The 13,543-nt window shown below is 32.1% G+C and overlaps 2 protein-coding genes across 7 annotated transcripts; one reads left to right on the top strand and one right to left on the bottom strand.

Moving 5' to 3' along the window:
* Positions 1-2,367, top strand: LOC130958039 (BTB/POZ domain-containing protein At3g05675). 3 transcript variants are annotated; one of them, XM_057884926.1, is made up of 4 exons: positions 1-233; positions 489-548; positions 815-983; positions 1,092-2,367. In XM_057884926.1, the coding sequence occupies exons 2-4, from the start codon at positions 537-539 to the stop codon at positions 2,123-2,125; spliced, it is 1,215 nt and encodes a 404-aa protein (XP_057740909.1). In that variant the 5' UTR covers positions 1-233; positions 489-536; the 3' UTR covers positions 2,126-2,367. The 3 variants fall into 3 exon arrangements, with proteins under 3 accessions (XP_057740909.1, XP_057740907.1, XP_057740908.1); XM_057884924.1 differs by having other exon boundaries at positions 815-2,367; XM_057884925.1 differs by having other exon boundaries at positions 17-362; positions 815-2,367.
* A 310-nt stretch (positions 2,368-2,677) lies between these two features.
* Positions 2,678-6,183, bottom strand: LOC130958037 (BEL1-like homeodomain protein 1). 4 transcript variants are annotated; one of them, XM_057884923.1, is made up of 5 exons: positions 5,954-6,183; positions 5,438-5,502; positions 5,238-5,351; positions 3,814-5,044; positions 2,678-3,738 (listed from the first exon to the last, which is right to left on the bottom strand). In XM_057884923.1, exons 4-5 carry the CDS (start codon positions 5,002-5,004, stop codon positions 2,950-2,952), a joined length of 1,980 nt encoding a protein of 659 aa, XP_057740906.1. In that variant the 5' UTR covers positions 5,005-5,044; positions 5,238-5,351; positions 5,438-5,502; positions 5,954-6,183; the 3' UTR covers positions 2,678-2,949. The 4 variants fall into 4 exon arrangements, with proteins under 4 accessions (XP_057740906.1, XP_057740903.1, XP_057740905.1 ...); XM_057884920.1 differs by having other exon boundaries at positions 5,913-6,181; XM_057884922.1 differs by having other exon boundaries at positions 5,438-5,499; positions 5,913-6,181.
* Positions 6,184-13,543: the final 7,360 nt, after the last annotated feature.

Raw genomic sequence — 13,543 nt, 5'->3', positions numbered from 1 at the left:
ATAGAAGAAAAGAAGGTAACAAACTTAAATGTTCCCCCAAAATAAAAAGAAGAAGAAATTGAGAAATAATAGAAAACAGAGTGCGAGTGAGGGAATGAGTAGGAAGATAACAAAGTTTGGTTGATCTATTCGGTTCCTTCATCCTCTGGGGTTTTCTTCCAATCCAACCAGCCGCCATCAAACGAAGCGGTGCTCTTTTACAACAACCACCATCCTTGCTTATTTTCGTGTCGGTACGATGTATTTTTTGTTTCTTCTCTCTAATACCCCCATTTCCACTTAATTACTTACTTTCCTTATTTGGACCCCTTAAACCCTCCAACATTTCCTTCTATTCCTTACCAAATTACTCATCCAACAAGGTAGTTCCTTTGATATTGTTTGTTTCTTTGGTTGATTTGATTGTTTTGTATTGCATGTGTTGTTTTGAGCCACTGTTCTTGCTAGATCCAAATGGAGACTTTAATTGTTGTTGTGTGATTGTGCAGCTGCTAAGATGTGGAAACAACTTGCTACATAGTTCTGTCTTCATTTCAATGGATCCTGCTGTAAGTTTTTTCTCACCATTTCAGTAATCATAATTTATCTTGTTGCCTTTTGTATTTTTAAGAGAATTTAATAATTAGATTCTATGGGCTCTTATTCAGTTGTTAATTCTTTCAATTTCTGAAACTGGCTTCATGGCTACATTAATGCACTACATTAAACTTTTAAATGCTTGAGTGTAGTTCTTAGGTTGAATTCAGACTTGATTTAGGGACAGTTAAATTCTTTATTATGTTCTGAGGAAGTTATGTTGTTCTGTTTCTTTCAGAATAAAGAAGAAAAGACTACCCATGTAATTGGGGATCAACCAACCAGTGATGTTGTGGTGAGGCTTCGCACACAGGAAGGTCGAGACGATTGGCTGTACTGCCACTCTGAGATTCTTACCAAAAATTGCAAGTATTTCGCCGACCGGCTATCTGAGAACTGGCCAACATGTCAGATCCTTGGTTCTCGTCACTGTGTCGATGTCTATTGCCAAGAATTGGATTTTGATTACCATGTGAATCTCATACGCCTTCTATACGTTAACATTGATGATTCAGGTGACGATATGTGGCATGGTGTTAGAAATGCGCTCGGCATTCTTCAGGTGGCAGTTGAGCTTGAATGCCCACAAATTGTTACTGCATGTGTGAACTACTTAGAAGCAGTCGCATGGGAGGAGGCCGAGGAGGAGGAGATATTGAGACTTGTACCTCGAATGGGGTTACAAGCAGAGCCTATTCTAGCTAGACTTCAGCCGGTCAGCCAGTCAGCTTTGACAAACATCTTTGTCTCGGCTATTCGATTTGCCACATCATCTCCTCCACCCGAAATGAATGATCTCAAGTCTTCAGCGCAAGAGCAGCTCGAGTATATGATAACTGAAGATGATGATGCTCCTTTATTGACAGCTGATGACAACATAAGACACGAGGTCATAGACTGTTTAAACAGATTGTTCTCTAGGTTTAACAACTCAGTAATAGCTCCATTCTGTGATTCTGCAGAATCGCTCTCCGAGGCAGGGAATATTCAGTTGTTTCTGTCATATTTGACTGATTTGTCATGGGTCTCACAGATACTTAGTAAGTTGGAGATAATGAGAGAACTTGTTGAGTATTGGTTTGATGTATCAGAAAAGATTGTTAAGGTGCTTGAGCAAGGAAGTTCTGCGAAGGAAGTAACCGAGATGAAGCTCCGGGCAATTGAGGTGACATCAAAGGTTCTAGAGGCAATCGGGTATGGTAGTGTCATACTGCCAACTGCAAAACGGCTTCAGATTTTGAAAGTGTGGCTTCCATTTGTGAGGGTTACAAAACCGATGATCGATTCTGCCATAATGAATGGTGAAGATGGCATGGTGATTAAGATGGATGGAGAGCTATGGCAATCCCTAGAGTCTTCTTTTGTTTCCATTATTCTTGCGTTACCATCTGCAGATCAGGCAGAGGTTTTAACTGAATGGTTGGAAAATGAGTGTATTCGGTATCCGGACCTAACTGAGGCATTTGAAGTATGGTGCTACAGGTCTAAGGTAGCTAAGAGAAGATTGTCATTGCTAGGGGATGATCATGCCATGACCAACTCCATTTGAAAATTTCACAGATTCAGTTTCTTTCTAATGAACTATTTAGAACTGCTTATCCAAAGATTCCTATCAAGGCATTTAGAAGAGAATATGAACCCTTTTTTTTCGGCTTGTGAATGGAAATTTTGGTAGGAGCCATCCAAATCTGATCATCTCCATTCACTACAACAGTTCAATGTAAATTGCATTGTAGATTTTGTAAAACGTTGTTAGTTTTAACTATAAAATGTAGAAAATGTATTTTGAGATGATTGATTCAAGAGTAAACAAAATCTCTATGCATGATGATAGTTGACTGGTCTCACTTGGTATGTTCTAATTACAATGGAGCATGCTCAAATCAGTTAGTGTTTTATAGTTGTCCAGTATTTTACATCATATGGAAGGTTCTGAATAGGAGACTGGCAAAACAAAGTATCATAATGCTGCATTTATGAAGCATTTTTGTTTCTTAAACACAGATATATGAATCTCATTCTCTGCACACGCTCTAAACAGATAGATTAGGCACTTCAATGGCTGGAGAATTATGCAGAAAATATATATTACACCATATCATATCAATCGAGGAAAATATTTGGTATCTTTTATCAAAGTAAACTTTTATGACATCGCCAATATCTATCCCACCTTTAACAAGTTACAAAAATAATATACAACCTCATTCAACAATATACTCTCTCAAATCCTAAAGCTATACCTAAAGTAAGAACTCAAATGGTTCTATGCATGGTATGAACTATAAAACCTATACTAAAGTAAAGAATAATATTCCTCCTTTCTTTACACTACTTTGTTTGATTCCTCAACCTTCAATATATATGGTTTATTCAGGCCACAAAGTCTGGCAACAATTGTGCAGCAAACCTCTTTGGATTCTGCATGCCAATACTCTCAAATGCAGCAGCAGCAGAGGAATGAGGAGATGAAGAAGTGTTCATGGCGCCAACGAAATCGTTTGGTTCCGCAATATCAATGCTTCTTCCGAGTTGAATGTTCTGGTTTGGTAGAAACGATTGGTGGTGCGTTCCGGGCAATGAATCAAGACCAAGAGTGAGGGAAACTCCATTACCTGAAAACCTTGGTGGTGGTGTTGTGAATTGTTCTGGATCAAACCTATCCATGTCACCAATGGAAGGGTACTGTCCAAAACCGCTAATGAAGTTAGTTTGGTTCCCCATGAAAGAATATCCTTGTCTCCCCTGCTCATTGTGCTTCACATCCATCATGTTCATGGAAGGAATGTTACTTTGGGAACTATGCAAAGCTTCATTGTTGTTGATTCTTGGTTTCTTTGGACTATTTCCCTGCTGGTGTTGTGTGATTCCTTCTAGTTCTGATGATCCCATGATGAAGCTGAACCCTGGTTGGTTTCTCATGTTCCCTTCAAGTGGTGACACCACGGGAGTGTTGTGGTCTTGTTTATGAGATTCTGTTTCAGATGTTGGAAGTTTGTCTGCAATTTTTGTTGAAGGGTCTTGGTTGTTGGTGTTGTTTGATTTGTCGTCAGAAGTAGTAGCATTGTTGTTGAAGTGGTGATCCTTCATCTCCTCTGCATACATTTCTTCGACCATTGGTTTCCAAAGTCGAACTCGAGCATTTATAAACCAGTTTGAAACCTGTGATGGTGAAGTCATAAGAGGAGAGGAAATGAGGAAATGAAAGAGTGTTAGTGTGAAGTGAGTGTTAGTTACCTGGCTCCTGGTAAGGCCAGTTTGTTTAGCAAGCATGTGCTTGTCAGAATCCTTGGGATAGGGATGGAGGAAGTGTTCAAAGAGCCAAGCACGAAGAAGAGAAACAGAACGTTCAGGCAAGCCTCTCTGGGGTCTCCAAGCATTGTGCTGGATCATTCCCAATTGTTGGAGAGCTCTCTGTTGACGCAAGTGATGGTCAACATATTTAAGGCGTGACCCTTCTTCCTCTCCTAAGCTCTTGTTTGCACCTTTGATCTGTCTTGTTATGGCGTCCTTCAAGCACCTAAACTGCTTCGAAATTGTTTGCAATGCAAGCGCCGTGTATGTCCGACCCGACCCTATTCCCGCCGCTTGCTCGAACGATGACACCACCACCTCCATCTGCTGCTGGTACTGTCTGTACCTTTGCTCTACCTCATCAAGCATGCTCAGTAGCTTTGCTTTCTTCAGTGAAATTTCTTGTCTCTCCGCCGAGGAAAGCTCTGAGCTACGCTTGCCGCTACCCTCGCCACCAATGGAACCGTCTCCGCTTGCTGCAGTGGATGACTCGCCAACTGTCTTCATCATCTTCTTCGTCGCCAACTCAGCGTTGTTAACATTCACAACCTCTTCCAGAAGCTCATGCGCTGCCTTCAGATACTTTGAGCTCAAAATCACGCTCTGAATGCTCGACCCACCGTTCGTCACTGCAGAAGCCGATGACGTTGACCGACCACCGCAAATCTCGTCGCCGGACAAAGCCTGCGGCGCCACGTCCCTGAAAGAACCTAACCCGGCTTGCTGCGAGGACAGACTCAGGGACAGACCCTGCTGAGCGCGTGGAGTCTCACGCGCCGCCGAGGTGGGGTCCATGGTTGTCCACGGGTTGTACTGCATGCGGTGGAGGAAGCCATGCAGGGCGGAGACGTCGTGGTGGTGGTTGATATCCTGCGAGGAGAGTGGGATTCCAACAAACTGTTGAGTATGAGGGGGAGGCGCGTGAGGGGAGAAGGAGTTGTTTCCGGTGGCGGAAGAGTTGAGAAAGAGAAGGTTGGCGGGAGCGTGAGATGGTGGTGGCGCGTCAGGGTAGTGGATGTAGGCAGCAGCAGCAGCAGGAGGAGGAGGAGGAGGGTTCATGAGAACAAGTGTTTGAAGTCCATCAGCAGAAGAAGGTGCTTGGATTTCTGAATTGCCATGAAAGTACGTCGCCATGGATTATTTTTCGGTTAAATACTTGAATTGAATTCACCCTCTGAAGAAAAAGAAACAGAATTCAACTTGTACAGTTAGTTATTATAGCCTTAACCTTTAGCACTTGGCTATTTGAATAATGAATATATATATATAACAGAAACAAAAACCACAGGCTCACACACATGGTCTTGTTGCTACTCTTGTGAACCGACATATTTATGGAACACATGCTATTGCTATTTGGACTGTACCTTTAATTTCAGTGACCTGATGAACCAGTAATAATCTGCTGCGTCCCTATGCTTATTTTGTGGATCATCCTCAATGATGCTATGTAGCTTCTTCAATTCCTTCTCAAAACAACTCTGAACTCATATTTCATTGTGAAAAGGAGAGGTTTTATATTAGTTAATGAAATAATAATGGATATGTGGTAGACATAGTAGTATACCTGGTGTGACAGGGATTAATAGAGAGCGCACGTGCTTCATCATCATCATCATCTTAGAACAACTGCTGAGGAAAACAAGAATTTCATTACAATGACATAAACGGATTAGACCATAGATAGAGAGAGACATACACATCAAAAGCAAAATACAGTTACATGCCTATAATTAACACACACAAAGAGTAAAGATCTCTGTCAGACTCAAAATCTTCTGCAATTCCCAAACCCAACTGAAAAGGGCAAAAAAGAGAGAGAGAGAGACTTAAGAAATGACTTCAGAAAAAGATACCCATCTTTATTCACTTCCTTATCCACACATTTATCACCATTTTCTTCTTAAAAATCAAGTCTTTTCAATATTTTTAATTCTGGGTAAGTGCAGAATTTTGTGACAATTATTGTTCATTAACACTGAAGCTAACATGTTAGGTTCAATGGATTTTTTTTTTCTTTTTTCTTTTTTCAAGAGAAGTACCTGAGAATAATTGAACTTGGTTGTTTGATGATTTGACTTACCCTCTCTTTTCAAATCATTTGATGCAGCCAAGCAAGCAAGTTATTAAAGCACCCTTTGATGATGAGCAACAAAGAACCTTTGAAGGCGTTGTGTGTGTGTGAGAGAGAGATAGAGAGAGAGGGTCTTTGTTTCTGTGATAGCTGAGAAATCTATCTATTGATAATTAAAAAAAATGAAAATGAAAATGAAAATGCAATCAAGGTGTGTCAGAAGATACAAACAGCTGAAAAACGAGGAAACGTCTCCTTCCACAAAAGCTTAATTAAATCTCTATTATTATTTGTTTAATGAAAAAGAAAAGATAAAAAAAAGGTGGGGATAAAGAAGCGGGTGGAGGGATCTCATTGCTCATTTTTTTCATTAAATATCTTCTTGTCGTTTTCACAATTTCCATCCTTTTTCTCATTATCAACTTATTTCGGAATTTTTTGTGGTTGGATGCCTCAGTTTCAAGATAAAGAAATTAAATTGCTAAGAAACACACAAACCAACTACCATAACACACCAACTTTAAATGCCTTTCAAAGCTTCAAAAAAAAATGGTAATCATTATATATCTATATTAAATTTATTTTCCAAATCTTAAATAAATTTACCTTTACTATTTAGTATTTACATGATATTAAATTTTAGTAGATTAAAAGTGAAATTGAAAAAAGAGAAAAAGAAAAGAAAAGAGAGAGTTAGAAAAGCAATGGGTCCCAATTAAGTGCATGTATGATGTGTATATAAATCATGGGCCCCTTAATTATTGGTCCTACATTGGACCTACAATACGGGAATGGTAGAAATTTATGTGCAATCGACTTCACGTGAAGTTGATATCTAAGAGTCGTTAGATGATTTAACTGATTTGACTAAATTTTTATCTAATGATTCTGATGTATTAACTTCACGTGAAGTCAACTTCACCTGAGTTTTTTAACTACGAAAATAGTTTTTTTAATTATTTAGTACAATATAATTTTTTATTTTATATTATTTAAATAGAATTATTAGAAAATATGTGAAAAAATTATTGAATGATTACAAATCATATTTTATTAAATAATAGAGAGAAAAATTAAGAAGATTCACTTCCTCTACATTACTATCCTCTAGTTGAAATGACACATTAGCATGTTTTTTAATATGTTGTATCTATTCAAAGATTAGTAATATTAAGTAGTAGATAAAAAAATTTAAAAATACTAGGTGTGTAAATAAATAATATATGTAAATTTATGATGTAATATTTAGAATTAGAATTCTTTAATCTATCTAACTAAAAAAGTCATCAAGATTTTATAATGATCAATGAAATTATTAATATTGCTTATATATTATGTATACATTTTTTTCCTTTTACTTGTATTGGAAATTAAATGAAAAGAAAATATTGAAATCCAAATTCTAAAAATCCTCAACAATCTTTGACAGCACCCAGAGGATTGCTTACATGCAAAAAAATGAAATAAAAAAAGGAACGTACATATATACTCTGATTCATATAGTGTAGTTGAGCAATTACTACTATACTTTTATTATACTATTTATGAGAATAGTAAATTGACAAAGAAGGAAAATGGAGGAGACAATAAATAATTAGCAATAACCCTTTAAAGTTTGTGTGAGGCAATCGTCCGTAATCTCATGATTTGCATGGGGAGACAGAGAATAATAACCGTATTTTATTAAATAAATTCTGAACATATCTTACATGCAACGACTATTTGCTACATCCCAAAGCCATAGCTTTACCAGTTCTCAATCACCATCAGTAACTATTATTGTGTAAGAAGGAGCAGTGACAAAAATATAAGGACTATGATGTTAATAGGACTATTAATATTTTCGTAGTTGGGGACATTCATTCATGTACCTAGCTATATGGTAGGCGCTGTTAATTAATATATATCATTCTATATTATATATGGTGAAAATTTAAGTGAAGTTGACTTCATATGAAGTTGTGAAATTGATATCTGAGAGTCGTTGGATAAATCAAATTATCTAACGATTCTCAGGTATCAACTTTACGTGAAGTCGACTTTACCTGAGTTTTTACTATTATATATACATAAAAAATTAATTATTAAATTAATTATTTATATAAAATATATATTATTTTATAAATATATATTAAAAAATAAATAATATATTTATATATAAATATATACAGTAACAAATTTAATAATTAATTTTTTGTATGAAGATAAAGTGTATATATATAAAGAGAGATAGAGAGAGAAGTTGTTTAATTTCTATGAATGGCGTTTTTGTAAGGAAGCTGTCATTCTCGTGGAGATCAATATCAATAGTGTATTTATTTCATTTCATAAACTATATATACAACTTCTCTTGGATTCTTTCATGAAAACTAATTGGAACTTTTTGTTCCCACTCAACACATGCATTAACAACAAGGTTTTTATTCGGTTGGATATTTATTTGAACGAAGATTTTATAATAATTTTTATGTAAAAATATTTTTTTATTATTAGATGATAAATTATAAAATGTAATTTTAATATATTATAAAAATATTATTTTTATTTAAAGTATAAATAAATAGATTATATTTTTAGGATTTGGATCCTCTAAAATTTAAATTTTACTTTAGAAAGTAAAGTGTGATCTTTTATTCTTGAATAGTTTTTCTTTTATATTTATTTTTAGTCTCACCTATAAAATAAATGGTGAGATATCATACTTTACTCTTTAAAGTGAAATTCAAACTTTAAAGAATCCAAATCTATATTTTTAATACAAATATTTTTATAAAAAAATATTTTTAATATTTTTATTGGAGTACGAATTTTTTGTTTTTATTAAAATTTAATTATATATTTTTAAAATTGTATGATAAATTTATTATTAATAAAAAATTAAATATATTTATTTAATAAATATATTAAAAATTTAAATTTTTTATTTTTTAATTTATAAATTTAATATATATTTTTAGAATATAAAATAGATAATTGTTTTTTATTATTCTTTTCAGAAATTTCACAGCTAGTAAAAGAACATTGGATCTCACACGGACACTTGTGAAAACAAGAGCAAAAGGGACATGCTCAGTTACTCGTGATGTGAATATCCATGTCAGAACTCTCTATAGTTAGTTACTTCAGGGTGTGTACTTAAAAGTACAAAAAAACAGCTCTAGTCGGGAATAGTGTGGTTCTTTTCGTAGTTTTCTCTTCTTTTGTTTACTTTTATTTTTGGTAAAAATTCAAATCCAGTCGATTTCACGTGAAGTTGATAGTTAAGAGTCGTTAGATAAAAATTTAGTCAAATTAATCAAATTATTTAACGACTCTCAGATATCAACTTCACGTAAATCGACTACACCTGAGTTTCTACCTTTATTTTTTAAAAAGAAAAAATATAAAAGGACTCATCTTTGTAATAATATTACTCATATTAACTGTTATTTAAGTTTTCATGATTAATAATATATTAATATACTAAAAAAGGTTTTCCAAATAGAAAAATGTAACCATAAATTAAAGTTGTATAAGAAGAGTGATTTTAATTTTATTTTTCCTCTCTTACGCACCCACTCACATACACTGATAATATATAGAAGAATCCCGCTAGAGAGATAATGAGCTATTGAGTTACAAAATAAACATTCTTTATACTCCGAGTATTAAGAAAATCGGTTCACCAAGGATCGAACTCTTGACCTTTCAAATCTAGCGCTCTAATATCATGTCATGATACCACTCATCCCAAAAATTTCAGCTGATGAAAAAAGGTAACACTAATAATTATATATCTAATACTCTCTAAACCTCTATTATACATATTGTACAAATATTCTATTGGCTCCTCATACTTTATCTATATAGAAAACCTTAAATTTAACAAACTAATCTCTTATATTATTATATATGACTTTGAAGACTTAATTATATATGAATTGTTTCAAGATTAAAATAAGTTAAAATTTATTGACTTAATTATTGTGCGATTAGTTCTATGTTATTGAAGAAAGAAAGAAACTTAGGTATTTCAAATTCCTCTTTGGATGCATTACTTTGTATATGACCGAGAAAAACAAAAGCATCATATAAATTAATGTATAGGAGTATAGAACCTTAGCTTAAAGTAATAGAGCCTAAGAAGATTGAGTTTATCACCATGACCATGGTGATGTTGACAAGGAATTATTCAACTCATTTGAACATGATGCTCCCTATACAAACAATTGAGCAACATGATGACAACATGATAAAGCCATTAATTTAATAACTATATATATAAGTCATAATTTACAAAATGATCTCAATTTTAAGTATATAATTAGGTCATTGAATTGCTAACCTAGCTAATTTATTTTTTAAAAAAAAATTCAAAACATGTACAAAGCCGTACTGATGTGCCCTAAATGGATTCGGATTTGGATATACATAAATTCAGTTGATTTTGAACTAACCAAATAAGTAAAGTAGTGGCACACATCACATCATAGAAACACTGAGGGTCTCTAATGATATATTGAATTCCCTGTCCAAGTTTATGGGTGTGACTATATTATTATTATAATTTAAATAACAGTCTTTATTTTATTTTTTTAAGTGTCCCAATATATATGGCCCCTTTATATGTGTCGCCTATCTATTTCAATATTGTTATCATGGGACTATATGCTTCTTGATGGTTGTCTAGCTCTTTTCTTATTACTATTTCTTTTATGAAGAAAATGACTTCAAAAGGAGAGAACACTAAGAAAAGCTCCTAGATTTCTTACTTAAAGAATTCCACATAGTTTGTATGTGTCTAATTATTGGAAAGGATTTCAAAGGAGAAAGCCGGTATGTGGAAAAAATTGATACAAGTCCTACCTATATATGCACCAACTCATGAAAAATGAAGATCAACCCTACTACTCTAGTTTGCAACAAAACCATTCATTATTCTATACCAAACTTTATATATACTTGTTAATTAGTCGTTGTTACCATGTATAGTGTGTCACATGAGATTGTGGACCGGAATTATAGATATAATTATTCGTGTGTCTCTTTCTATTGACTTAAATTTTTTAGATGAATGATTCTGTGACATGATATCAGAATTTTTATATCTAAAAAATTTAGAGTTTAATTTTTGGTGAACTGTAAAAGAGAAAAAAATCAACATAAGACAAATATAAAGAGAATAAAAGGCATATGCAAAAATTAAAACAAACCTAAAAAAAATTATTTAAAAAATATATTAGAGATATAACTATTCATATACTTTTTTTCTTATCAAATTAAATTTTTGAAAAGAGTCATGACAACCAAGGTGTTCAAGATTTGATTACATCTGAAACATGGCTTATATCCAAAAAGACATATTTTACTAAGTTTGTGTTTGTTATGTTTATTCAACGTTATTTTTGGGTTGGAGTTTAGTTATGTTTTGAGCCATTCGACCTGGCTGAAGTCGATTTTATAATTATAAAAATATAGATTAAAATAAAATTATAATGTTATATTATATTTTTATATTTTAATCAATATTTTATATATTATACGGTATTATTTTTAGTTTAAAATATTTTTTTTGTATAAATATAATATAATATTTATTAAATTTAACTTTTAAAAATAAATTTTTGTTATTTTATTAGTATATAAATTTTACAAATAATTTATATATACTGATTTTATATCGGATTAATTTCCAAATTTATTTCGAATCACTTTGAGTCAACTCAAAATAAATTCGATGATATTTTAAGATTAGATTTGAATCTAATTAAATCTGATTCGTCCAATTCTAAACACCCTTACGAGACAATAACATCTCCAAATGTATATATATATCGTATAAAAAAAATTACTCTATATTTTGTGATTTTCTTCTCTTCGTTTGATAAAAGAAGAATAAAGACGTAACTATATCTTAAATTAAATGAGCAAAAGAAAAAAGGGAAGACGCAAGTATTATTATTGGGTTTTGGTGAGCACTTGGAGAGAGCTAAAGCCTAAAGGAGTGAAAATAGATGATATAGGAAGAATACAAAAGAGCCTTAATATTGGGTCTAAAGTAATAGGGCCACATATACCTAATTACGACCCCACTCACCCCACTTCTCCTGATGCCACCACCGGCATCTTTAATAATAATATTAATTAATGCTGTTAGTATATTCTATGTTTAAATATTATGATATGATGTAGGAGCTTAAATTAATTAAAGCACGTTATTGTATTATTTATGCCAACATCACTAAAAATAAAACACAAATTTTCTTATTGATTATTATTATTGTATTGATGACAATGTCTAATGTCTACAGTGAGTATGGTATATGGTCCTGTGATTATAAAGCAGGCGGCTACACTGCCCCAACTTTTGCCTACCTCCCATATATATACATATATCTTTAATTTGATTTTTAATGATATCTTATCCGATCCATCTATGAAATAATAATAATAATAATATTCATCAACTTGCATTTCTTTAATTGGTTTGAACAGGCATTCATTCGGTGTCGTCAAGCTAAGAGACCCAAAAGTCAATTAGGAGAGAGGTTGAGAGTCATGTCAAGTTCATTGAATTTCATGTAATTATATATTATAATATTATTATCAATTATGTTATTTTGCTTCTCCATGTGTAATTCGTCTCAACGGGGTAAAACTCATTTTTTCTTTGACGGATGAAGTATGTTTCAACAATCAAGAATATAGAGCTTAGATATTTATAAAGCTCAAATCAAATATAAGTCTATCTTTTAAAAATAAAGTTAAATGAAATCCATCCTCTAAATTTTGGAATAAATATCGATAATGACTTGATAATTATATAGTTAGCGAAATATAACACGTTAGTCGTCCTTCAATTGATTAAAGAGTAATGTTATATTATCGGTAAATATTATTAATTTTTATTAATATTTAATTAATAATAATTTATATTTATATTTATAATATTTTTTATACAATAAATATATAATTTATTTTTATATTAATCAAAATTTTATACTACATAAATCAATATAATTTATACTCAAATTTTTTAAATTTTATATACATAAATTAATAAAATTTATTTATTAAAGATAATTTAATATTTGTGTCGACTAAATAATAATTAAAAATATTAAAAATTACTAATCTCAAAAATTTTTGATAATCAAACCCATTAATTATCCCGTATAGCGAAGTCGCCATTCAAATAGAATCTATTGTATTGTCTTTTTAAAAAAATTATGTCATTTTAATTATAATTCGTTAGTATTATATTATTTCTTTATACTAATAATAAAGTTTGCATTCCGCTACATGAATAATATACGATTATGTTAGTTACATATCAAAACTTAATTATTAATATAAAATATATATTAAAAATAAATTAAATAATATAAATATTTATATATAAATATATAATAAAGGTAAAAAACTTAAATAAATCAAGGGGAGTAAAATTTTGCATAAATCTGTCAAACTAAAATCTGCTTCGTAAATCTATTAAGGCATTAATGCACATTTATATGTAGTTCGAATCAGCCTAATTTGAACTTCATTTCTACATAATTCGATCCAACTTGGTTCAAATTATACACAAACACATGCACACACTAATTCGAACCAATTTGG

Source organism: Arachis stenosperma, chromosome 10 (assembly GCF_014773155.1).
Source record: "Arachis stenosperma cultivar V10309 chromosome 10, arast.V10309.gnm1.PFL2, whole genome shotgun sequence".
In the NCBI taxonomy this organism is placed as follows: domain Eukaryota; kingdom Viridiplantae; phylum Streptophyta; class Magnoliopsida; order Fabales; family Fabaceae; genus Arachis; species Arachis stenosperma.
Note: the sequence above shows the minus strand (reverse complement) of the source record. Positions and strands in the feature narration are given on the sequence as shown.

Coding starts and splice junctions, on each gene's coding strand:
- LOC130958037 (XM_057884923.1), bottom strand. CDS start 5,004: ATGGCGACGTACTTTCATGGCAATTCAGAAATCCAAGCACCTTCTTCT. Junction 3,739..3,813: donor CTGGCCTTACCAGGAGCCAG/GTAACTAACACT, acceptor TCACCATCACAG/GTTTCAAACTGGTTTATAAA.